This window comes from Acartia tonsa, chromosome 14, assembly GCF_053477335.1.
Source record: "Acartia tonsa isolate MP-2025a chromosome 14, ASM5347733v1, whole genome shotgun sequence".
Taxonomy (NCBI): Eukaryota; Metazoa; Arthropoda; class Copepoda; order Calanoida; family Acartiidae; genus Acartia; species Acartia tonsa.
Window position 1 is genome coordinate 17,880,716 of NC_137273.1, and position 27,865 is coordinate 17,908,580.

At 32.8% G+C, this 27,865-nt stretch overlaps 1 protein-coding gene across 1 annotated transcript in view; it reads right to left on the reverse strand.

The window, feature by feature from the left end:
* Window positions 1-27,865, reverse strand: part of LOC145305347 (uncharacterized) — a 107,337-nt gene that overhangs the window by 29,256 nt on the left and 50,216 nt on the right. Inside the window, exons 3-7 of the mRNA XM_080146963.1 lie at window positions 20,305-20,352; window positions 18,668-18,705; window positions 17,539-17,602; window positions 17,177-17,255; window positions 16,174-16,228 (exon numbers count right to left, since the gene is read on the reverse strand). Of these exons, the coding sequence (XP_080003089.1) occupies window positions 16,174-16,228; window positions 17,177-17,255; window positions 17,539-17,602; window positions 18,668-18,705; window positions 20,305-20,352 (284 nt within the window). The remainder of the gene's footprint in view (window positions 1-16,173; window positions 16,229-17,176; window positions 17,256-17,538; window positions 17,603-18,667; window positions 18,706-20,304; window positions 20,353-27,865) is intronic.

Consider the following 27,865-nt stretch of genomic DNA (forward strand, 5'->3'; position numbering starts at 1 on the left):
ATTTTCTAAATTTTTTAACAACAAATTTTTATCAGATAGAATTATCCAATTGATCTGATTTTTTTAATACTGATTCCTAGGACAACAAAGTACAATATTAAAAACGATGCCTCTCTATAATCAAGTCTTAAAAATGTAAGTATGTCTATAAACATTATCCTGTATCAAGCAGTTTTTCAACATATTTACTTATAGTTTTGCTTCGACTCCTATACATATTCTGATTATTCAGTTCTGACACTATACAAGTGTTAATGAAAAAGATTCAAAATGGCTTTTCCTGATTAAAAATCTCTTTTTAATCTATTGCATGTTTTTTCTTTTAAGACAAAGTACGAAAATACAAATATTCAAATATTGAATTAAAGATTTTTTTGTAAAAAAAAGATTGTAATATTTAGAAGGAAGGAAAACTGAGAAAAACAAGGATGACAACATCCATAAAAGCGAAGCTCTGAAACGGTAGGACAAACGGACATTAACACTTGTATAGTGTCAGAACTGAAAAATCAGAATATAAATGAATAAGAGTCGAAGCATAATTGTGAGTAAATTTGTTGAAAAACTTCTTGATACAGGATAATGTTTATGGACATACATACATTTTTAGGACTAGATTATAGAGTTGCTTTGTTTATGATAATGTATTTTGTTGTCCTAGGAATCAGTAAACCAAAAATCAGAACAATCGGATAATTGGATCACATACAAATTAGTTGTTAAAAATGTAAACAATAGGACAATTCTAACATGCCTAAATTAACGAATAAAAGCTAACTATCTCGGACGGACGTAAGGACGGACCGACCCTAATTATAGAAAAGCTTCGCTTTTAAAATAGATTGTAATATTTAGAAGGAAGGAAAACTGAGAAAAATAAATGGACAGGTAAATATACGAATATATGGAAATATAAACGTTCTTAAAAAATGTTTTTTAACTACTGCCAATTTGTTTTGTTTTTTTTAAGCAACAAATTATTACTTCCGAAACGATTTCTTTAAGATTTCCAAAAACAGAATTCATATTGCTATTTATAATACTATCCTATAATCCAAAGTAGAAAGCTTTTTTGTCTGTGAGAAGGATCTTACTAACCACTGAACCGATTTGGCTCAATTTTTTAGTAGGGTACCCCCCCGAAGACGAAGAAAGTTGGTCAAAAAATATTCTGACGTCATAGAAATTAGGGATGAGAAGAGGAGGAGTGGGAAAGAAAACTCCTAAAAAAAAGATGGATAATCCCTCATTTTTATGACGTCACATTGAGCGACTTTCTTCGTCTTCTATCCCCCCCCCCCAAAAAAAAAAAGTTGTAGAGGCCGCTAGTTATATTTTATTAGTTATCAATTTACCCACAATTGGCAACGAATTTTTTTTTTTTTAATACCAATTCTTTTAATTAAGCATATACATATATTTAAATGTGGAAAGATATAAAAATAAGTATGGTTACTGAACCTCAGGGATTTGGCACATGAAAATAAAATATTTCATGTTTGTCAAAGATAGGTCTTGATAGATTTTTTAGCACAAGTACATCCTATTATATAAAATATTAAGCGTTTTTTGTCTGTCGCGAAGGATCTCGCTAACCGCTGAACCGATATTGTTCTCCTTTACAATGAAGCTTCTTATAGGTCCTGGGAAGGTTTTAAACTATTTTTGGGGAGGGTGTCTTCACCCCCCATACCCCCCTAAAAATATTTTTTTTACTCATTTGAAACTCAAATTTAAAATGGGATGAGGTCGACTTTTCTCCCTTCGACCTTAAGTGCCCCTAGAGGCTTTTAGGGGCGTATCCGCTAGTACTTAATATGATAGTAATAATTGTTCGGTTCTATTAATAGAAATAGAAGAATAGAAGCATATTCTGAACCCCTTTTTCGTCAAATCTAAGAAGGAACATTTCTAGCAGACAAAAGTATTGTTTACTTTCGACTCAAGCTGATGTGGATTCTTAAAAAATTATAGACTCGCTACTCGATAGTGAGGCAAAATTATTGTTGTGAAAAATCATTCAAAAGCACATTAAAAATCTACAAAAATTAAACAAAATCATATGTTAATAACCCTTTAATATTTTATTTAATTTTTGTAAATTTTTTTATACGATTTTGGAGGATTTTTCACAAAAATAATTTTGCCTCACCAGCGAGTAGCCAGCCTAACTTGTTTTTTAAGAATCCACCTCGTTTCGAAGCTTTCAAATTTAAACGAAATTTTTGGGCAATTAATTCTGATTCCGCAAAGCTTTCTACTAAGATTATATGCTGTTTACAGCTGACTTTTAACTATGTATGAAATGAAAAAAAAACATGCATTCGTGACAAGATGTGTACAAAATTTCAACCAATGAAATTAAATGTATGTACCGATGCGATTCTCCTATTGGCTCAATCAGACATTCCCTCTCTTTCTTAATACCTTTATTGTTCTATTTCATTTTAATATCTTAATTCTGTCTACCTCTCTCTCTACCCTTGTCTCCTTCTCTATCTATCACACACACCAGAAAGAGAGAGAGAGGGGACAATGGGCTGTTAATTACACTAGTCCACAAAGTTTTATTATACCTTTTTCTTATTCTTTGGCTTATCAACTTTGGGGTCTTTTATTGGTTGATTCATTAAATTAAGCGTTTAAACGTTTCAATGACTAATTTTAATCTACAGAAGGAATAATTTTGTGTATCATCATTGTGGATGTACATCAATTTATAGCCATTAGCTTTTCCCTTTATATCCCTGCACACACTCTCTCTCTCTCTCTTTTTTTTTTTTTTTGAATGAGTAAATAAATTGATCGTAAGTTACCTATCCCTGCATATTTTATTACCTGCTTTTAAAATTTTCCTTTTTTCTACTAATTAATTGAATGCTTTTAAATTTCTAGATTTTCTTTAAAAAATATTTCTATTGCACCTTTGTTTAGGAAATAAGCGAAGCTTTCTAGGATTTTGTTTGTCTGTATGTATGTCCATTATTATGTTGCTACAAGGTACAGGCACCTCAACTATCAGACTATTATTTCATTTATAAAACATGATCTTTATTACGATAAAACATATTTCAAAGAAGGTGTATCAACTATTTTTTTTATAGCTAGCCGGTTCTTTTAGTAAGTAGTAGATGTAAAATTTTTCATAGAATTCAGATATGCAATCGGTTTTTTTGTAGACCTCTTATTTTTTAAGTAATTTAAGTTTTAAAAAAAAAAAATTAAGTCGATTTTAAGGTACTAAAATGCAACAAAAAAAAGAAAGAAAATGGTCATTATGAACAAAAATAGTAAGATCTTTAATTTGACACCTTACTTTTTCAATTCTGTCAGGTAATTATTGAAAAAATCGATTTTTTTAAACCCACGAGAATAAAAACTTTGAACTTAATTTTATTATTTCACAAATAAAAAAATATGGGTTCATATATACCATTAGAATCAGAAAAATATTACGAATCCATTGTAAGCAAAATTGAAAAAAAAAGTTTACAATATAGTATATAAACTACAATAAAAGGAATTATATGAAAATATCATATTATGTTGTACAGGCAACGTCTTAATTCTTCAATTGAGTATAAAAATGGGAAGGGGGTAAAGAGGGGGTAAAGAGGGGGTAAAAAAGGGAAGACAATAGTGTTGTCTGAACAAAAAAAATAATTGGCCATTTCTGTAATTTTTTAATTTTTTAATTTTTTTCAATTTTGCTTACAATGGATTCGTAATATTTTTCTGATTCTAATGGTATATATGAACCCATGTTTTTTATGTCTGTTTGAGAAAATATTTAGGTCTAAAGTTTTTATTATACCGAGGTTAAAAAAATAGATTTTTTCAATAATTACTCAACAGAATTTTAAAAGTAAGGTGTCAAATTAAAGATCTTACTATTTTTGTTCTTACTGACCATTTTCTTCTTGTATTTTGTTGCGTTTTAGTACCTTAAAACCGACTTAATTATTTTTTTTTAAAACTTAAATTACTTAAAAAATAAGAGGTCTACAAAAAAACCGATTGCATATTTGAATTCTATGAAAAATTTTACATCTACTACTTACTAAAAGAACCGGCTAGCTATAAAAAAAAAAGTTGATACAACTTCTTTTAAAATTACCTATTAATTTTGATTAGTAAGAACATGAAGTAAAATAGATGTTTTTAATGCTATATCATATTTATGCTTTTGCTTGTTCATGCAAAAATCTAAAATGAATACTTTATTAAATACTAGCGGCTTCGCACCTAGAGGCCACTAGGGGCACTTGAGAAAGGGAGAGTCGAAATGATAACCCAACTTATTATTTTAGATTTTATAAGAAAAAGTAAAAAAAAAATTTGGGTGGGGGGTAATTTTTTTTCTAGGGGCGATTTATCATGGGAAGAGTAGTACCCTCCCCCAAAATAGTTATAAACTTGCCTGGGACCTATGAGAAGCTACCCTGTTACGGAGAAACCGATCGGTTCAGCGGTTAGCGAGATCATTCTGTACAAACAAACAGACAGACAAACACACATCCTGTTACTTTATTTATTACTAGCGGCTTCGCCCCTAGCCTCTAGGGGCTTTGCCCCAAAGTTTTGATCAAACCAATCTTTCGTATTTTAGATTTAAATTAAAAAAGAAAAAAAAAATTTTTTTTTGGGGGGGGGGATAGTCGATCCCACTATATTAATTTTAGTTTTAAAAAGAAATTTTTTTTTTTATTTTGGGTGGGGGGGTATTTTCATTTTAGTTATAAACCTTCCCGGGAACTATGAGAAGCTACCCTGTAAAGGAGAACTCGATCGGTTCAGCGGTTAGCGAGATCCTTCGCTACAAACAAACAAACAAACAAACACACAAACAGACAGACATCGTTCTACTTTGTATTATAGATAAGGATTTGTTGTTTTCAAAGATATTGTCATCCTTGTTCTTTCGCCAGATTTACAAATTCAAACAAGGACAATATTGTTTGCAAAAAAACAAAATTTCCAAAAAATAAATATAAAATATTCTAAATACGACACAAAGATTCTAGTTCAAATTTAACTTGTTGACGATAAAATAAAACCATTAAAATTTAAGCTTTTCTATAACTCTTATCGTAAATTTAGGCATGTTAGAATTGTCCTATTGATTTCAAACTATAATGATGATTCGTGTAACAGATTTATACGATTTAAAAAGCGTAGCATCTCTATAATCGTTACCGGAAAGTCCATAAGTCCCTTATAAAATACTGACTTTGAACAATTTTTTTGAGTGATATAATTATCCTATTCGTCTGATTTTTGGAATAATGATTCCTACCACAACAAGGTACAATATTATGAGGGATGCATTTGTAATTTTTTTTTATTCTTTTAAAGATTTTTTACAGTCTAACTGAACTAAAGAGAAGCTTACTTTCCTAAATTCTACCTATTGCGTCTGACATTAAAATTTGTAATTAACATTTTTATAAAATAAAAAAAAATTTTAGTGTTATTATAGTATACATATATGCAGGGATCTTAAGGGATAAGACAAAGGATAATAAATCAATGTATATCCCAAATTATGATTTACAAAATTACCCCATCTGCAGATTTAAATTATTGTTTTAAAATTTTGGGCAATACTAAATTGTCAACAACCAAACAAAACTCAAAAATAGTACCCACAATGAAAAAGATAAAACTTTGTTACTAGTGTAATTTACAGTCCATTGTCCCCTCCCTCCCTGCCTATGTTTGTTTATCCTATTATATAAAGTAGTAAGCGTTTTTTGTTTGTCCCGAAAGATTTCGCTAACCGCTGAAGGGGGAAATCTACACCCTTTTTAGGGCCAAAGAAGACAAATTTGGATATCCCAATCACCAAAATATTTTTAAAATATAAAGTAGTAAGCGTGTTTTGTCTGTCCCAAAGGATCTCGGTAACTGCTGAACCGATATTGTTCTCCTTTACTGCGAAGCTTCTTATAGGTCCTGGAAATGTTTTAAACTATTTTTGGGGAGGTTGTCTTCAACCCCCTCCCCACCAAAAAAAATTTATTTTACTCTTTTGAAACTCAACTTTTAGGGGCGTATCCACTAGTATCAGAAATACAGATACGGAACCCCCCCAAAAAAACTATTTAACTTTAACTGTAGCTACTCGATTTTCTACTTTGTCTGTCCGTCGCATGTCTTTTAATTCGTAACGCTTCAGTGAAATAAGGTTCACTCATTTGTTTTAAAGACAATTACATTTAATTACTAAAAAACTTTTTCTTTTTGATGTTTCAAAAGAATTTTCCTTAAAATTTCATGAAAAATAAACAAGAATTTAGAAGATTTGATAAAATCAAAATGCAATTTGTAAGATTCTAATGGATATAATAATAATAAATATAAATTTTAAATGCCCAAATGACAGTTAAATCCAAAAGAAGCGCAAATATATCAAACAAACTATTTGTTTAATGATACAATGAAAAGCATAACGATTTTAATTATCTGTTACAGGAATCATCATGCAAAGTTTAGAATATATAGTTTAAAATCTAACAAACCTAAACTGATGATTAGAGCTACCCGTTACGAACGGACGTAACTAGAGTAACTACGCACCTATAAAATCATTTGAATCGAGTTTAGAATATTTTAAAATGGAAATCTGTATTTACAAAGAGATATTTGTATTTTTAAAAGCGAAGCTTTTCTATAATTAGGGTCGGTCCGTCCGTACGTCCGTAACGGATAGCTTTTTTCGTTAATTTAGGCATTTTAGAATTGTCCTATCGATTTCAAATTTTGCATGGTGATTCCTTTAATAGTTAGGTACGATTTAGAAAGCGTAGCAACTCTATAATCATCACCAAAATGTCCATACGTCCATTTTAAACATTTTTTTACTTTTTTAACAACAAATTTTTGTGTGATCTAATCATCCGATTGATCTGATTTTTGGTATATTGATTCCTGGGACAACAAAGTATAATGTAATAAGCGAAGCAACTCTATAATCAAGTCCTAAAAATGTAAGTATGTCCATAAACATTATCCTGAATCAAGCAGTTTTTCAACAAATTTACTTACAATTTTGCTTTGACTCTTATACATTTATATTATGATTATTCAGTTCTGACACTATACAAGTGTTAATGTCCGTTTGTCCTACCGTTTCAGTGCTTCGCTTTTATGGATGTTGTCATCCTTGTTTTTATAAAATATGACCAGTCAAATATAATTTTCTTAAATATTATGTAATATTTTGTTTGGTATTTTTTAAAGAAAGGGAAAATATTGAAATTTAAAATTTTTTTTATGTTTTAAAAACTGAAGCTTTTCTGTAATTAGTGACAGTCCGTAACAGATACCTCTTATCGGTGTTTTAGACATGTTAGAATTGTCCTATCTGTTTTACACTTGGCATTTGTTAGGATTTAACAAGGATGACAACATACATAAGTAGCGGAGCAAATAAAATATGGACAAACAAACAAAGTGAATCACACAGAAATCACGAAACCTCAAAGAATAATATTTATGTCGTGACCGTCAGACTAACAGACCAAATAAATCTTATAATCCATATAATAAAGTAACAGGATGTGTGTTTGTTTTTGTCTGTACCGAAGGATCTCGCTAACCGCTGAACTGATCGGGTTCTCCTTAACAGGGTAGCTTCTCATAGGTCCCGGGAAGGTTTATAACTATTTTGGAGCGGGGGAAATAGAAATCGACCCTAGAAAAAAATTACCATCTCCCGGCCCCCACCCCCCCCCCCCCCCAAAAAAAATCCCACCAAAAATTGTTTTAAAACTTTTTCTTTTAAAATCTAAAATAAAAAATGGGTAATCAAATTCGACTCTCCCCTCCTCAAGTGCTCCTAGAGGCCTTTAGGGGCGTAGCTGCTAGTTGATTATTACAGAAAATCATCTTTAAAATTTTAGCAGTCTATCTCTAATGACGGCCGAGTAAATCACAATTCCTACACAGCGTTACGTACGGACAGACGGACGGACATAAAAAGACGTTTAAGAACTTTCTCAATATACAGAAATTGAATCATATAATAACTTATTTTAATAAGAATGACAACATCCATAAAAGCGAAGCTCTAAAACGTTAGGAAAAATGAACATAGAGTGTAAAGTGTCAAAACTGAATAATCAGAATATAAATGTATTAAAGTCGAACGGAACAAAATTGTAAGTAGATCTGTTGGAAAACTGCTTAAATACAGGATATTATTTGAGGACATACTTACATTTTGAGTACTTGATTATAGAGATGCTTCGCCTATACCAATGTACTTTGTTGTCCTAGGAATCAGTATTCTAAAAATCAGACCAATCAGATAATTTTATCATATAAAAAATTGTTGTTAAAAAAGTTGAAAAGCAACATGTTTAAATGAACGTACGGACTTTCTGGTAACGATTATAGAGTTGCTTCGCTTTCTAACTCGTACCTAACTCCTATAGGAATCATCATGCAAAGTTTGAAATCGATAGTACAATTCTAACATGCCTAAATTAACGAAAAGAGCTATCCGTTACGGACGTACGGACGGACCAACCCTAATTATAGAAAAGCTTCGCTTTTAGAAACAAAACGACTATTTATTACATAAAAAGTCAAAGTTTTAAGTACGCTAATTATTCTAAATTCTTAAGAAACGCAGTGAGGGAGGAGACATTGGGTTGTAAATTGTCCTAGTACCCATAATTTATACCCAAGTTAGCTTAATCGTTGTCTTCCAAATTTTGGGTGCTTTAATTGACTAGTAATTGTTCGGGTCAAAGGGTACAAAGGGATCTAAAGGGATAAGACAATGGTCGATAAATTAATGTACATCCTCAATGATGATACACAAATTACTCATATTATAGATTACAATTAAGTGGTTAAAACGTTTGAACACTTAACTTAATGAACCATATAATCAAATTTCATAAAAGTCCCCAAAGTTGTTAAACCTACGAATAAGAAAACGTTATCAAAATACTTTGGGGACTAGTGTAATAAACAGCCCCTTCCTCCTTGTAAATATTTACTATTTTATTCTCTTAATGATAATGATAATGATAATCCACTAACTAGAAAAGGAAAAAATTTATTTATTTCTTTATCAAGGGGTTAAAGGGGTAAAACACCCCTCTTAAACTTGAAATTAGGATGCCTCGCCTTTCATTTTTTTAACTCATTTGCTGTGCACGCCACTGCACTGTTTTCAATAAAAAAATAATTCCTACAATGAACTTTGATCTTTTACTGGGAAAGAAATTATTTTTATCCTGATATTGCTTTAAGGAGAATTCGAATTTTTTGTTCAGTTGCAATGTCCCTGCTTTAGAATTTTTGCAAGTAGAAATTGTAAATAATGTAAAATTTACATTCCTCAAATGTTTGAACTCTACAGAGTTCAAATAGATCATACCTTTCAATTTATCTATCAATATATTTATTAATCAATCTATTTATCTATCCATCTACTAAAGTATTTAAACTTTACTTATTTCTAATAGATCATAGTTGTATGACATTTTGGATTAATCCATCTTTAAATCTATTTATAAATCTATTTGTCCATCCATCTATCTATCTTTCAATGGATTTATCTATCAATCTATTTATCCATCCATCTATTTATCTATCATTATTTTTATCCATTCACTTCTTTATTAATCCATCTATTTATCTATCCATCTTTTTATCCATCCATCTATCTATCCATCCATCAATTTATTTGTTAATCTATCACTCTACTCAAGTGTTTTAACTTTTCAGAGTTTAAATAGATCATACCTTTATGACATTTTAGATTATTACATATTTTAAATTTATCCATTTATCTGTTTTTACATCAATCTTCTCAACTTTACAAAGTTTTATGACATTTTGGATTATTCCATATTCAATTCTATATTCAGGTTTATCTATCCATTTATTTATCTAACAATTTATTTATCTATTCATCTATTTATATATCCATCTCTTATCTATCCATCTATTTGTCTATCAATAATTTCATCCATTCATTTCTTTCTTAATCCATCAATCTATTCATCTATCTTTTTTTACTTATTCAGCTACTCTATCAATTTATTGATAACATTTTCTATCTGTCTATATTTTGATCTCTATCCTAAACGACTTTGAATCTTTACAAAGATATTTGTCAGTCCTGTTTTTTGAGAGAATGACTTTTTATAATTGAGCCTGGCAACAATTAAGCTGTCTCACTTGAAGATAAAACATATCAATCCACAAATAAACGTCTAGCTAATTTTCAGGAATAGAACAATTTCTTTTTAAAAATATCTTGTCTTGATCATTATTTTTTTAAGGTTCCCTAAAAGATCTTGTAAATATATTGAATATAACAAAGATGACAACATCCATAAAAGCGAATCTCTGAAACTGTAGAACAAACGGACATTACCACTTGTATAGTGTCAGAACTGAATAATCAGAATATAAATGTATAAAATTGTGAGTAAATTTGTTGAAAAACTGCTTTATACAGAATAATGTTTATGGACATACTTACATTTTAAGGGCTTGATTATGGAGTTGATTCGCTTATAACATTATACTTTGTTGTCCCAGAAATCAATATACCAAAAATCAGATCGATCGGATGATTAGATCACAACAATTTGTTATTAAAAAAGTAAAAAAATCAACATGTTTAAAATGGACGTACGGACATTCTGGTAATGACTATAGAGTTGCTATGCTTTCTAAATCGTACCTAACTACTAAAGGAATCACCATGAAAATCGATAGGACAATTCTAACATGCCTAAATTAACGAAAAAAGCAATCCGTCACGGACGTACGAACGGACGGACAGACCGACCCTAACAATAGAAAAGCTTCGCTTTTAAAAACATATCATTTTGATGACTCAAATCCTTATATAAAAGTAACAGCAAGAGAAGACGCCCCTAGAAAGAAATACCCCACCAAATTACTTTTTTTTAACTTTTTCTCTGTCAAACTAAAATTGAAAAAAGGATGAACTACCCCACATACCCTCCCCTCAAGTGGCACTCGTTTATAATTATTCATTATTTACTTTCAAATAAAATATTTTATACACTTTTATATACTTAAAGCTGTAGCAATTTTTTCTTTTGTCAATAAGTTTAAATATTTTAAGATCTTATGTCATTGTATTTTTTTAGTAGCCATAACATAAAATAAAAACAAGGATGACAACATCCATAAAAGCGAAGCACTAAAACGGTAAGACAAACGGTAGAATATAAATGTATAAAAGTCGATGCAAAATTGTAAATATTTTTTTGAAAAACTACTTGATACAGAATAATGTTTATGGACATACTTAATTATAGAGTTGCTTCGCTTATAATATTAATAATATTGTAATTTGTTTTCCCAGGAATCAGTATACAAAAAATCAGATCAATCAGAAAAAAAAGTAAAAAAATCAACATGTTTAAAATGGACGTACGGACATTTGGTAATGATTATAGAGTTGCTACGCTTTCTAACTACTGCAGGAATCACCATGCAATGTTTGAAATCGATAGGACAATTCTAACATGGCAAAATTAACGAAAAAAGCTATCCGTTACGGACGGACGTACGGACGGACCGACCCTAATTATAGAAAAGCTTTGCTTTTGATAATGGATTAAAAGTTGCGTTAGCTTTTCAACAATGAATGGAGAATTTGAAAATTCTTATGAGCGCAGCTGCTCTTCAACTTTAATAGCAGGTTTTGTATGAATTTGTGAGAAGGATGTTTAGTAGAATAATTAGTCACACTGTTTATTACACTAGTCCCCAAAGTTTCATGATAACGTTTTCTAGTTCGTTGGTTTAACAACTTAGGTTGATTCTCTAAGTTGAGTGTTCAAACGTTTAAAACACTTATTTTAATCTACAGAAGGGGTAATTTTGTGTATCATCATAGAGGATGTACATCAATTTATCGACCAACGTCTTATCCATTTAGATTTTATTTTATTTACTTTCTATAAGGCCTAATTTTTTCACGTATCGCCACCTATGATAAGCGATTGCAATCTAGATTGCAATTAATTGTCAATTTGACTTTTGCAAAGTGTTTGAGTCACAAAATATCTTTACTAAAATAAATATCCATGGATCTCCAAGGGATAAGACAATTTACGATAATTTTATGTTTTTCCCCAATGATTCTAGACAAAATTACTAAAAATGTATATAAAAACATACTTGTTATTTTATCCATAGATTCAGAAATTCATTAGAACTACGAAAAATTTAATTTTAAAACTAAAATCTAAAATGTTGAAATCAGTTGTGTAAAACAAACGCGACTAAAAAGCTGCTAAAAGCATTCCGGCCGCCATGGATGTACTATACTGAAATGTGTTTCTTTACAATGGGAATATGGAGATAAAATTTCAGCCGTCAATCTTGAATATGAGCCGAGAAAACCACGTTAATTATTTAGACGGACATTTAGAATTATAGAGTAACTTCCCTACTAAAAAATGGATGAAATTTTTATGAAATGTGTTTGCCCTATTTCTAAAAAGTACATTTTATGAGTTGCATTACATGTTTTGAATACTCCAACACACGAAAAAAGTTAGGCACTCTACAAAGAAATTAGTATTTAAATAGTGGAAAATTTCGAGAGAAAAATTTCTTTAGAGGTTCTATCCCTGCTTTGTTTGTAATCAAATGTTCTACAAATTGTGGTAATTTCCCCCAAATTGCCCATCAAGCACAGAAAACCAAACACCCTCTAATTTTGAAAAAACAGGGGGGGGGTCAATACCTGAGGCGCCTTAGCCCTACGGGGCTACTCTGTACTCAAGCCTAAAATGACCTAAAGTTAAAGACAAACACCCCATTCTACTTTTAATTTTTAAATGTGTTGGAGGGTTTTTCAGTATTTTCTGTACTCTACTAGGAACTTTGAGGGAAATCACCCAAATTACTTTTTAGAAGATTTGACCCTATTTGTCACAGTACAAGCGTATTTTCAATTGAATTTTTATTGCTTTTTTGAATTTCTATAAAGTACAAAAGTCTTAAATTCTATGAATTAAAAAACAACAAGAAAAAATACTTCTCCATTTGTTAGCCCAAAATTTTGGGCACTTTATTAAAAATCTTTGTTGGTTTGTTTAAACTGAAAGTGTTCTAATTAAATTTTATCTACAAAATGGGTAAGTTTGTACTTCATCATCGGGGATGTTTATTAATTTATTATATATTCTATTTATTCGTTGCTAATGGATGTTATCATCCTTGTTGTTTAAAATATCATCTATTCCTTCAATTTAATACACTGCAATTTGTACAAGGATAAATGTGCAAAATATAAGTTTAAATTTTGCATAAAACACATGACAAACATAAAAATATTGGATGCATCAGAAAGTGAATTCTAGATGTCAGTCGCAAATCTTTCTGTCTATCTGTCTGTCCGTCTGTCTGTATGTCTAACTTTTTGTCTAAGCGTCTGTCTATCTAGCTCTTTGCTTTTCTATCTGTCTGTCTAAATATCTGTCTGTCTGTTTATTTATCTGTCTGTTGGTTTGTCTGTCCATCTATCTGTCTTTCTGTCTGTCTCTCTATTAGTCGGTCTACATTTCTTTTATTTATCAAATTTGTCTTTAGCTAATGTTTCTAAAAATTATTGGGTGTTTTTAGGCTATTTTTAACATAATTATAAAGATCTGTTAATCTTAAGAAATATAATAATGTACATGTTATAAAAACTTCTTTTATCTAGATTCTAAATTTAAATCCGCCCGCTACAAATAATAACTTTCTTGTTTTAAATATAAAATATGGAAATGAAAGATAACAGTACAAGGTTAAAAATTAAATTGACTCCTTCTAAATTTATAAAACAGTAGATATTTTTTTACTTGGATATTACAACAGATTTTGATAATCTCTAATAAAGTGAAACTGGCAGCAGGCTAAAATAACGATACTCCCCTCTACCCGTTTAACCCCATCCCCTCCTCCCCTCCTACCGGATGAACTAATTGACCAATAATTTAGTTTAAAGTTGGCAATCTAATTTGACGACAATTTTTCCCCTGTCATAATATATTATGTCAACATATATTATAAATCCATTTTTAAAACCATTTCTTTTGCTTTTTCGTTTTTTGTAAGATTTCGTCATTTTTATTATTATTAAAGCTACCTTTCATTTTTGTCCGTCGGTCTTTCTCTCTCTCTCTCTCTCTCTCTCTCTCTCTCTCTCTCTCTCTCTCTCTCTCTCTCTCTCTCTCTCTCTCTCTCTCTCTCCTCTCCCTCTCTCTCTCTCTCTCTCTCTCTCTCTCTCTCTCTCTCTCTCTCTCGCTCTCAAATTTTATCCAAAAAAGCTTGGACGTCCTCGAGCTGATATGTTTGTATAATTTAAAATTGGAATTTAGCAGAAACTTTCTTTTTTGCTAATTGATAATTAATAAATTACGTGGAAATGATAGCACATCCTTTTAAAACACACTCAAATATCCAGTTTTATTTCCGGTCATTCAATTTCACCTATTACCTTCCCTCCCCTTTTTTCTCTACTGCAACGCTTACTTTGTAATGTAGGCCTATTTCCCCCCATCTCTTTTAAGTAGCAAAGCTACTCCTATAATTCGAAATGTCCGTCTGCAGGTCCGTGTGTAAGTCTGCCTGAAACGTATTTTGGGGAACTTTAATTTCTTGCCTGCTATTTAAGATATACATCGGTAAATTTTGAGATGATTTCCTCTACTACTAATGAGCATTCAGTAAATTTGTCTGTAAGTGTAATTTGCTTAGCTTCTATTGGAGACAGAAAGCTGAAATTTCTTAAGATTATTCTCCTGGCCATGAAGCAACGTAATTAAAGTTTTCACACACTCTCTTTCTCTCTCTCTCTCTCGCTCTCTCTCTCTCTCTCTCTCTCTCTCTCTCTCTCTCTCTCTCTCTCTCTCTCTCTCTCTCTCTCTCTCTCTCTCTCTCTCTCTCTCTCTCTCTCTCTCTCTCTCTCTCTCTCTCTCTCTCTCTCTCTCTCTCTCTCCCTTTCTCTCTCTCTCTCTCTCTCTCTCTCTCTCTCTCTCTCTCTCTCTCTCTCTCATTTCCTCCCTATTTCTATCTCTCTCTTTCTCTCTCTCTATCTATTTCTATATCTCTCGATCTCTTATTTTCTGCCTTTATCTCTCTTTCTCTCTCCATCTCTCTCTGTCCATCTATTTCTTTCTTTCTCTTTCAGTATTTGACCGTATGTTTAGCTTTTAATTTAAAACAGCTGCGCTAATATTAAACATTATCGTTCTGGGAGGTCAAATTTCACTGTCCCCTCTGTAACGATAATTAAGGAGTTAAAAGGAGAAACATTTATTTTCATGGCCAACTTTTTACTGATTATTATTAAATACCTATACATGTATTTTTCTCTTTCTTCATATTAGCGCAGCTACTCTATAAATTATATCTGTTAAAATGTCTATAACACTGACATTAACAACAAGTACCTTACGAATTATATTTCTCCCTGTTTACAGTTTGAGATTACTGTTTAATGGTTTAATGTTATTTTTTCATCGCCTACTGCTAATTATTTTCATCCTTGTTTTTTCTTCTCAATAGTTCAATTTACGTCACCTACTAATATTTCTAAGTATCTAAGTTTTATTTTTTTTATTTTAAAAAAGTTTTGGGGATGAACCCCAACCAATCGTTTTAATGGGAAGGGGGACAAGGGGAGCCTCTGGGGGCAAAAGGCTTATCTACTAATATCTCGTATACTATTAGATTTAAAATTAAAGTAAGAACAAACTAAAATCTTGTAATTTTTGAGTTTATTTAAAATTTCAAAATAGTATCAAGAAAAGACGACTTTTATCCTAATCTTATGTAAATAAAATTGTCCGTCGATTTTCTGATAAAATTTCATAGATTTTTTGTGATTTTTTTGTTGGGTTTTAGTTAGTTTTCTAGTTGATTTAATCAGATTAAAATTGATTAATTTCATTACTAACAGATTTTATTTTCATGATTTTTTTAAAAAATCATAATGAAAAGAATTAGGTTGAATTTATAGACAGAATAGTTATTTATCGCATTGTATTATAGATAAATCACCGCGGATATTAACATTTTTCAGTAAGGCTAAAAACCGGTTCTAATCAAGCGGATTTAAGTCGGTTTCGAAGCCATACTGAAAAACCTACACAGAAAGAAGAAAAAACTTACTGTCTCTTCCCCAAGGGGTAGGTGTTGGGTTGGCCCAAGCGCGCTGGTTCGTAACCTAGCAATAACAATTAATCATAAAAAGAAAAAATAATTTTTTCTGTTGCAAAAATCTAGACTAAATCGAAGCTAGTAAAAGTGGCTGACTCAGATTATGACTTTAAAAAAATTAACCAATGAGAGGCCACTATAAATTTTACCATTGGTCAATTACAGTGTATACTGGCCTCTTATTGGTTATTTTTTTTTGACGTCATAATCTGAGTCAGCCATTTTTACTAGCTTCGACTAAATCCTATATTAACAAGGATATATCATTTGGCCTATATTTCCCACAGATAACCAACCCTTAAATTTGGGAAGAGTCACATAGCATGGTTTTAGGCTGTTTCATTTTTAGATTAAGGTTTTATTATGGTCTTTTTTCTGTCATAATCCTTGGAATACAGAGCTCCCTCATGCTAGGAGCAAAGCCACTGGTAAGCGTGATCTAGGAGCAATTTATTAACATCTTTAGTTTATTATTGTTATGCTTGAGAATTGAACGAACCCATAACAATCCAGCCAACCAGCTGACACTTTTAGTTTCATGCGATAGTTAAAAAGGGATATCTCGAATCAAACTTTTCTGATGGTCAAACAGCAATACATATTAGTTGTAAAATTACAAATATTATTTAATACATTTTTGTTACAAAGCTGGTCATTTTTTAATGTGAAGGAATATTGGAGCATTATTGAGATTCAAACAATGAAATGCCGACAGACAGATTATCAAAATTTTTAGAGTTGCTTTGCTGCAGTTAGAGCTCTGCAGCCGCGAATCAGCCGCCTGTAGGCCTCAGATTAATCAACATTTTACAATTTTACAGCTGGAAGTTTAAACTGAACAAAATATTGCAATCCCTGTTTTCAAAAAAAAATCCAAGGCAACAAAACTGGTATAATTTAAGGCTTAGTCGCGGCTGACGCACGGCTGCCGAGCCCTGGCAACAGCTATACTAACCTTAAAGGTTGGGATACGACCGCTTTTAGCCTTCAGATCACACTTGGTGTACCCGGGGGGGAAATACGCATGCTCGCCCCTAGGATAGATAGATAGATAGATAGATAGATAGATAGATAGATAGATAGATAGATAGATAGATAGATAGACAGATAGATAGATAGATAGATAGATAGATAGATAGATAGATAGATAGATAGATAGATAGATAGATAGATAGATAGATAGATAGATAGATAGATGGAAAAATAAAACTTTTAAATAAATCACGCAATCTCCCACTTAATTTCTATCTCATGGCAATTTAGACAGACAGACGTACAAAAGAATCTGTGCATAAAGTTGCAACGTTTATAACTTACTGGTTTGCCATTGCAATGTTGGTCTTGGTCTCGTCGATTAAAACAGATGAAATTTTTCTTCCTCCTAAAAATATAAAGAATAATTTGATCCATAAGTAGCGCAGTAATAATAAGCTAATAAGATTCTTATTGAAGTATAAAAACTAGCAGCTATGCCCCCCCCCTCCCCTTGGAGGCCTCTAGGGGCACTTGAGGTTAAAGGGAGTAGGTAAGTCGGCCCCCTTTCATTTTCAATTTTAGTTTTAAAAAGACAAAGTTATAAAAAAAATTCCGTAGGGAGGGGGTAATTTTTTCTAGTGGTTCCTTCTCTTGGGTATCCTCCCTCAAATTAGTTATGAACCTTATCAGGACCACTGTAAAGGAGAACAATATCGGTTCAGCAATTAGCAAGATACTTTGGTAAACACAGACATACATCCTGTTACTTTTTATAAGAATAATATACCTAAGGAAAAACTTATCTTATTACGCAAATAGAATTAGAAAAAAAATAATCTTTAATACAAAGTAGAACGATGTCTATCTTTTCAGTCTGTCTGTCTATCCGTCTGTCCGTCTGAAGCTTAAGATTTCAGTAACCACTGAACCGATTGGGCTCTACTCTTCAGGGAATATACCTACTGGTCCTGTGATGGTTTTAAACAATTTTTGGGGGGGTTGGGACACCCCCCCCCCCAAAAAAAATCGCCCTCAACAAAAAAAAGATTTTTTTAGAACTAAAATTAAAAAAGGTGGGTCGACTATCCCCCCCACCAAAAAAAAATATAAAAAATTTATATTTCTTTTTAAATCTAAAAGATGAAAAATTAGGTTGATCAAACCTCTTGGGGAAAAGCCCCCGGAGGCTAGTGGCGAAGCCGCTAGTATACACTACACATAAAATAAGATATACAAAACCTCATATTAGAAGTACAAGATATGAACATGACTAAACCAAATATGAACTTTTCATATTAATGGTTTCTCATATAAATTGAAAATAATGGAAGGAGTTAGATTTTTTCTCTATGTGGGGATTAGACCTGCGGGGTTACCTAGAACTAAATATAACCCTATCTAGAATAACCTCAAACAAAAAACTACTCTCACCACCCCCTAAAAAAAATTCAATTTGTTTCTAAATGTTTACCTTGAGTTACTCCAACTGTTGGGGACAAAGCACCATTCCTAAACAAGAAAAATATATTTTGAAGATGATTAAAGTCCCTCAATAGATTATGACGTCATATGATAAAATAACCAATGAGAGGCCTTCATAAATTTTACCATTGGTCAACTACAGTGTAAACTGGCCTCTCATTAGCTATTCTATCTTATGACGTCATAATCTGTTGAGGAACTTTAATCATCTTCTATATTTTCATAATACCAGGTATCTGGAGAAGACACGAAGCATTTTATAGTCATACTGGCCTACCATTGGTCAATTAAAATTCATATTGGCCTGCCATTTGTAATTTAGCCTGTGTATAAGCCCATCATAGTCCATCATAGGTCCTGGGAAGGTGTATAATTATTTTTGGGAAGGGTACCACCATCCTCCCAAGAGAAATCGCCCCTTTAAAAAAATAACCCCTCCAAAAAAGAATTTTCTTAAATCTAAAATAAAAAATGGTTATCAACTCCCTCCGATTCAAGTGCCCCCAGAGGCCTCTAAATTGAGTAAATCTCCAATGATTTTAATTAAATGCGATTTTAAAGTCAAACTTACAATAATGATAGTTAGTATTTATGATAAGTGTCCGTACGGTCGTCCGTAATCGTGAGCTTTGAAAGTCAACCATGATGTTAGTAGCATCGTCCTATCGATTTGAAACTTTACGTGATGATTTATGTAAAAGTTGGTTATAATTTGGAAGAAGTATATATAATTATAACCAAAAAGTCACTTCATAAATGATTATTTCTTAGCTTTTTTACAAAGATGATTAAAGTCCCTCCACAGATTATGACATCATACGATAGAATAACCAAGGACTGGCCAGCATAAATTTTACCATTGGTCAATTACAGTGTATACAGGCCCTTTATTGGCTCTACTATCGTATAACGTCAAAATCTGTGGAGGGACTTTAATCATCTTCCTTTTTTACCATATTCTTAAATTGAAAAATTATCTTATTCACTTGATTTTTGTAATATTTATTCCTAGAGCAATAAGGTACAATACTAGAAGCAAGCCATCTCTATAATCAAGTTCCACAATCTATAAGTTTCAGAAGCGCTTACTCTGCATAATTGTTTTTATCATTGTCTGATTTGATGGGCTTCGCTTATGTATGTTGACATCCTTGGTTTAAAATGTGAAATCGTTGGGGCGGGGTTATCCTTTCAACTGATCATCTAGAGAACCCAGAGCATAATCCACTTGTAATTGGAAATGATGCTAATGCCCACTACAGAATATAAGGTTAAGTAACATCCGACAGACAACCAACCCTTTTATTGCACGACATTTGTCATATGTATGATAGTGAGTTGTGGCTGTTTATGGGCCAAAGCAATCCCCAATATCTGTCACACGTCAGATATAGCTGCAGTATGTACCATTTTTAACATCTTTAGCATGACGCGGTGATGTTTAGACTTGAACCCGACACTTCCCCACAGCAATCAGATAGCTAGCATTTACACTTATGCTACAAGTTTGAACGTCTTTATCATGACGAGGTGTGGTCCCAACAGCAAACAGACACGTTATCATTTGCGCAAATGCCGCGGAATATTATGAAAGGTGCGCAAATGCCGCGGGTTATTATGAATTACCTTTTAGGGGACGGAGATGTAACAGAACTGCTCCGGGAGAAGTCGGTACTGAAAATAAAATAATTATTAATTTCAATATTCAAAAATCAATGTATATTAATGTTTATAATTAAAAAACTATAAATCTTTTAATTATATTTCATAGTATCCGGTGGATTAAAACTAGTTCTCAGCCATAATAAAAAAATCATTTATAGCATCGAATTACAGATAATTTTCCATGGATATTAAAATAAAATTCATAATAATAATTCCAGATTTGTTAGCCGGAACGTTGGGGTTTACAAAACTGGTAGTATTTTTTATTTATTTTTTATTTAATATCCTCGGAAAGCTGTAAAACCAAAAATTGTTGTTAACTGATTTTTCTTTATTTAAACAAACAGGAAAAAGATATAATATACTAATAACGTCAATGTAAACTTTTTTTTAATTCAAGTTTTAATTATTTTTTATTAATGTTAATTGGCAATTCAAGAAACTACGAGACTTAAGCAAGCGTTAATTTATGTCTTTATAATTTGCACATGCAAGAATAGCATCGAATAATAGACAACATTCAACGGATATTAAAATTAATAATTAATAGATTAAAAACTAGAAGGCTAACAAAACTGTTATTATATTTTGATTTTTTTAACATTCGTGAAAAAAATCTGTATTGCGATGCTATACATAAATTTTCAGCATAACTGAGAACCGGATCTTATCCAGCGGATATAAATCGGTTTTGAAGCCATACTGGAAATTAAATAAAAACAAGGATGACAACATCCATAAAAGCGAAGCACTGAAACGGTAGGACAAACGGACATTAACATTTGTATAGTGTCAGAACTGAATAATCAGAATATAAATGTATAAGAGTCAAACCAAAATTGTAAGTAAATTTGAAAAACTGTTTGATACAGGATAATGTTTATGGACATACTTACATTTTTAGGACTTGATTATAGAGTTGCTTCGCTTATAACACTATACTTTGTTTTCCTAGGAATTAATATACAAAAAAATCAGATCAATCGGATGATTGGATCACATGAAAATTTGTTGTTCAAAAAGTTAAAAAATCGACATGTTTTGGACGTACGGACTTTCTGGTAATGATTATAGAGTTACTACGCTTTCTAAGTCGTACCTAACTACTACAGGAATCCCCATGCAAAATTTGAAATCGATAGGACAATTCTAACATACCTAAATTAATGAAAAAAGCTATCTATCTCAGACGTACGGGCGGACGGACCGACCCAAATTATAGAAAAGCTTCGCTTTTAAAAATGCTGGGAATATAATATTAAGCTTTAACAAAATTATAATTTAATATACCATAAAATCTAATAATAAATCAATAAAAATATGTTTATATCAAGCTTTTAATAAATTAATAAATGTTTACACATATTATGTTTCAGTTAAAATCTAGGTATCTATAGGGATAAGACAATGGACGATAAATTGATGTACATAGCCATTAAGGATTAAGAAATTCACCCAATCTGTAGATTTCAATTGTTGGTTGGATGTTATAATAGTTATTTATCGCATCGTATTATAGAGAGATTTCTGCGGATATGTAAATTAAATGGTATTAAATTTATGATTTTTTTTTAATATTCTTGTAAAATTGTCTGTAATACGATGCTATACATGATTTTTGAATTTGCTATTTTTGTTTTTGTTAATATAAGCAAACTATAATAATAGCTTTGCTTTTAGGGATTTAGTCACTCTTGTTTTCTTACAAAAAAAATCTAAAAAGGTGTTAAAAATGTTTTGAAATACACAAAAGACATTTCAAACCCAACCCAAGACTCTATGGACGTCATAAGATACTTGCATAGAAAGATAGGGAACAAAATTCAGTAAACAAAATTACGGCATACAAAAGATGTTTAAAATGGTAAAATCGTCTGCTATGTCAGTCGTGTTTTGAGAAGTTTCTTAGCTTAGCAACATTGTAGAAGAGATTAAACAATTAATGATCTTTATTAAACCAGAGGCGTAAAAAAGGGGGTCGCCTAGGGTTATATTACTACTTTGTGAGGACAGATACATCCCCCTAGACCACCATTGTCAAAGAAATACATCCCCTTGATACAACCTCAAAAAACATCTAAACAATAAAATAACATTGCACCCCCTTTGTTGTCTTAATTACACCCCTCTAAAGCTCACAACCAACCCCCTCGATTGTTTTGGTTTTAAGGGGATGTAAAAATTTTCAGGTGCGCTCCACGCAACTCCCTTGCATTGCAAAACCAAGTGTACGCCACTGTTTTGTATGCCATGCTGTACTCAGCTGGATCTTTAAATCATTTCAATGGTGCGCCAAATCGGGGTGCAACGAATTTCAGCCAATCACAGCGCGGTATTTCGTAAAATGCTGTGCTCTCATTGGTGGAAAGTTGGCTCACCCCGATTTGGCGCACCATTGAAATGATTTAAAGATCCAGCTCTGTTTGTTTTTAAAACTACCTATCCCCGAATCTCTTTACACGGTCAAAGCAACTTTAAAGAATGACAGTTCTAAATTAAGATTATTGTCACTTAACACTTTTTTTAAAGCTGAAAATAGACACTTATTTAAACTAAAAAATTAACATTTTGATTAATGGCATATAAATTGTGTAGAGCTGGATCTTTAAATCATTTTAGTGTTGAGCCAGATCGGGGTGAGCCAACTTTCCACCAATGAGAGCACAGCATTTTATAAAATGCCGCGCTGTGATTGGCTGAAATTCGGCGCACCCCGATCTGGCTCACAATTAAAATGATTTAAAGATCCAGCTCAGGTTTCAATTAAATTATTATTAGATTGGGTACGCCGGCCACACCTAGCAACCTCTCTTGGGGCGTAGCCCTGTAATACTAGAGCCTACGCTACTATAAAATTGTCGAAAAGTAGGCTACATTTTTTGGGATGATTTTAAAAGAAAGAAAAACTTATTAAAATAGTATTTTTAAACTTAAAATATTTCTAGAGGTAATAATCAAATAATTTACTAAAACCTCCTAAGACTATATGCAGGGAGGGGGGCAAAGGGGTGTCAACCCCCCCCCCCCCGTTCCATCTTCAAACATACTTTTCATAAGTACATTAGTTTACCCCCCACCCAAAGAATAAGCTTAAACGTCCTTGATGTTAAGTAGTGTAGCAACTATGAAATAAAAGTGCATGTTTTTGTGAAAATTTAAACTAGAATCATCACGAAACCTAGAATTTGTGATGAATATTTTATTTTATGAAAAGTGTTTTTTAATCTATTTTTATATTAAAATTGGAATCACAGCCTTATCAATACATGTTCGGGGGGTTGGGGGGGGGGGTATTATGATTTTAGGAGGTGTAGATGGGAGTCACCCAGAGGTAGGTTGTTTATAATCTTTTTAAACATTTTTCTCGTATTCATTTGAATCCGGTGGATAGGAACCGGTTCTCATGAATACGAAAAAACTATGTCTAGCATCGTATTACATCCAGTTTTCTACGAATATAGAAATGTACAATCATAAGATTAAAACTAGTTTTTTAAGCCGGTGCCTTCGGCACCACGGGGCTAAAAAAACTAGTTTTAATCTTATAATTGTACATTCTATATCCGCGGAAAGCCGTTTATAATACGATACGAGAAATAACTATTCTCGTATTCATTCGAATCCGGTGGATAGGAACCGGTTCTCATCCATACGAAAAAACTATGTCTAGCATCGTATTATATCCAGCTTTCTACGAATATAAAAATGTACAATCATAAGATTAAAACCAGGTTTTTAATCCCATGCCTTCGGCACCTCGGGGCTAAAAAAATGGTTTTAATCTTATAATTGTACATTCTATATCCGCGGAAAGCTGTTTATAATACGATGCGAGAAATAACTATTATTTTGTGAATTTTTGTAAAAACTTTAGTTTCTGGATCAGATTGATAAAAACTAGAAATACCACGGAATGAAAAGACACCGGTACCCACAGTTTTATAAAGGCGTAGTCTTATTAGTTTGGTCAAAAACTTTGGGTACCTTGATTGAATTCTGATTCGTTAGTTTAAACAGATGGGATAATTTTGTTTATTTTCATTGGGCATGTATATTAATTGTCTTATCCATTACAATATTTAAGAAATAAACAAAAGCATGACATGATTAAAATATATGAATGTCTGTTCCGAGGAAGCTATAACTTCATTTGGGCATGTTTCATTAAGTCAAGGCCATCTTACACAATTAGTAGCGAAGCTACCTGCTTCTCTATAAGTAAGGTGTCTCCGTAAGGTCATTAATTCAGTAATCCAAAAGGATAAGACAATGCACGATAAATTGATGTACATCCCCATTGGTAAGAATTAAAATTACCCCTGCTGTAGATTAAAATTCGTGGTTGAAACGTTTGGACACTCAACTTAATGAACCCACAAATCAAAATTCAATAAAAGTCCTTAATTTTTATGAGCTAACTAATAAGAAAACGGTAATATAAAACTTTGGGGACCAGTGTAATAAATAGCCCAATGTCCCCTCCCTCACTGTCATTAAGCCAAGGTTAGGTCAATTTAGGAAGATAATTAGTAAGTTTTATGTCATTTATTCATTGAGAATTATTACAGCATGCTATTGTATTTTAATCAAATCAATTAAAAGATTTTCTAAAATAATAAATTTTAAAAACTATAATCTTTTAAAATAATCTTTAATAATTATTCTATCTATAAATATATTTTAGAATACTATATTTTCATTCGAATCCGGTGGATAGGAACCGGTTCTCATCCATACGAAAAAACTATGTCTAGCATCGTATTATATCCAGTTTTCTACGAATATAGAAATGTACAATCATAAGATTATAATTATTTTTTTTTAGCCGGTGCCTTCGGCACCACGGGGCTAAAATAACTAGTTTTAATCTTATAATTGTACATTCTATATCCGCGGAAAGCCGTTTATAATAGTTTAGTTCAGAGCGTGGAGCGAACAACATCTCTCTCTCTCTAGCCCATGTGTGTGTACTAGTCTGTACAGCACACCCCCCGCTCTTTACTAATTCCCCTTTACCCCACGTCCGTGGTCCCTCCGCGTGTTGGTACTGGGAAGATATGGTAGCCATGGGCAAACTCGTATATAGTTTTGGCACCATATTTTACACCGCCGTCTAGGCAAAATCGCCGGTGTAAAACCGTTAATACTATCCTTGTGAATAATCGCCTAATCAAGTGAAATAAAAATCCGCAAAACTTTTATCTATTTCTATTTCTAAAACTTGGCCACATCACACGAGGGCCAAACCGGTGTCGCTCTCTCATTGGCTAGTAAGCAGGTAGCGTCCACAACAAACCACGCTATTGGCAGTCAACAATTTTCCTCGCTTCCTATTGGCTAGTTGAGCTCGAAATCACCGCCATCTTAGCCACACGGCTTCACTCGCTTGAAAATGTTGCCGGAACAATCATCTCCCGCATTTTGGGAAAGAATGGAAGTGATTTTCGACAAAAAGTTTGAGGAATACGATAAAAATAAAGCCAAGGTAAGACATGAAGAAGTTTTTAACACAATCTCTAGCCTTAAAAAAGAAATAGATGCGGTAAAAAAACAATTCTCCGAACTTAGTGATAAAATCTCTGTTCTTGAGCAAATTGACAATTTTAAGGATGCCCAAATATCGGCAGAAACTTTAAAAGCGATTAAGGATAGTATTGCGGTCCTCCAGAGTAAGTTCGAATGTCAAGCAAAAAACGATGACAATTTTAAACGCTATTCGTTTTTTCAGAACTCCTGCAGGGAGCAGCGTAGTAGGGCGTGGTCCCTGAGGGTGACGAACTTCCAGTCGCCCCACAGCCGAGAGAAGATCACCATGCTGTCAATATACAACGCACTCATTCTGCCCGCACTGAAAATAGCCCACCGTAACGGCCTACTCGATTTCGTCCCCCAGTACTGGGGGGACGTCATCGAGTACGCGCATCATTTGCCGTTTAACCCCAAGAGGAAGGAAGTCCCACAGGCCATCTTCAGGTTTCATTCCCGCGTCCACCTCCAAGCGGTAATGATATCCAAGCGCCCTGTCCTCGAGGAATACACAGCTAAGTTGAACCAGTACAAGACTGCCAGCCAGAGTGTGTCCCCTGCACCCTATTTTCCAGGTAGAATGATAAAAATGCAATACGACACAACACGTTTGAATAAAAACGTCCAGACATTTTTACATTCAACAAAGCTGATCTCCCGTACCAAAATAATGGGGGAAACTGTGGGTTTTCAGATCAAGACAGGAACCAGATGGCAAAAAGTTCTGAATCCATTTGCCGACACTTTAATCGGCATGACAAGACCAATACCTGGCACCGAGAACCTGTTCAGCACATCAATGGAGCCCCCCCTGATCAAATACAACAGCGTGCCCTATGCAGACAGAGGATCATTCTTCCCTAACTCCAAGTTCTGCAACCCCCTCATCACAGAGGATGATTTTGAGGATAGCTTTGAACCTCCTCCCAACGCTGCCAACATGGACGAGTTCCCTCCCTTGGAGTCCGCAACCACCTCTGACACGGCAGCCGCCGATGTCCCTGAGGCCGAGGATGAGAACGCAGCCGAGCAGATGCCAGCTCCAACAACTGCACCCAGCGTAGCAGCAGCTCCAGCCCCTGCCACAACAGCAGCCCGCCCAGCAGCCAGAGAGCCAGAAGCGGATCCACCTAAACAGCAGCCGCCACCACAGCTGAAATCTATGCCTGCAAGAACTGCAAAGAAAACCAACGACAGTAAGATAAAATGATTAGATAGTACTTTCTTGCAGTTAACAAATACTTACTGTCCTTATTATGAATGATTATTTGATTAATTACTAAAATTAATCCGTTTATTTTCTTGTCATATAATGTCATGTCATCGTCTGTCAAAGATTAAAAAACGAAAACTAAAACGAAAAGAATTTAACTCTATTTTACCTACCTACCCCCTATGCCAACTTTTAGATAAAAAATATTGATTAAAAGATTTTTTTGTATCTAGCTAATACCACGGGGGGGGGGGGGAAAGAGTAAAGAGCGGAGGCACATCACCTCCTAACTAAATGTTTTATCTATCTCACTATTATTACTATTGTAAATATATTCATGTTTTATGTATGCTGATATATATTGTTTTTCAGTCGTTCCCACTGGTTGATATACGTGCTAATCCTCCTGCGATAGACTTAGACTCCACACCAGTACCCTACAAGCCTCCCTAATGGATTAAATGAACAGGTACCTGCTAATTTAAATCTTAACCCTACACTAGACCTCCTAAACCCTATATATGGCCAACATTTTGATGGACTTAACGAAGAATTTGGTATTAATTGTCAATACATGTCAGAAAATGAAGCAATAACAAAATTGAAATCTTTTAGAGAACAACTGATAATTTTATTTTCTTTAAACTGTCAATCGATAAATTCTAAATTTGATGAATTGGTGGCGTGTATAGATAAATTTAATTGCAAAGGAATACGGCCCAGCGTTCTTGCGTGTCAAGAACTCTGGGCAAATTCCAATGCAAATTTTGACGTTTATAATAT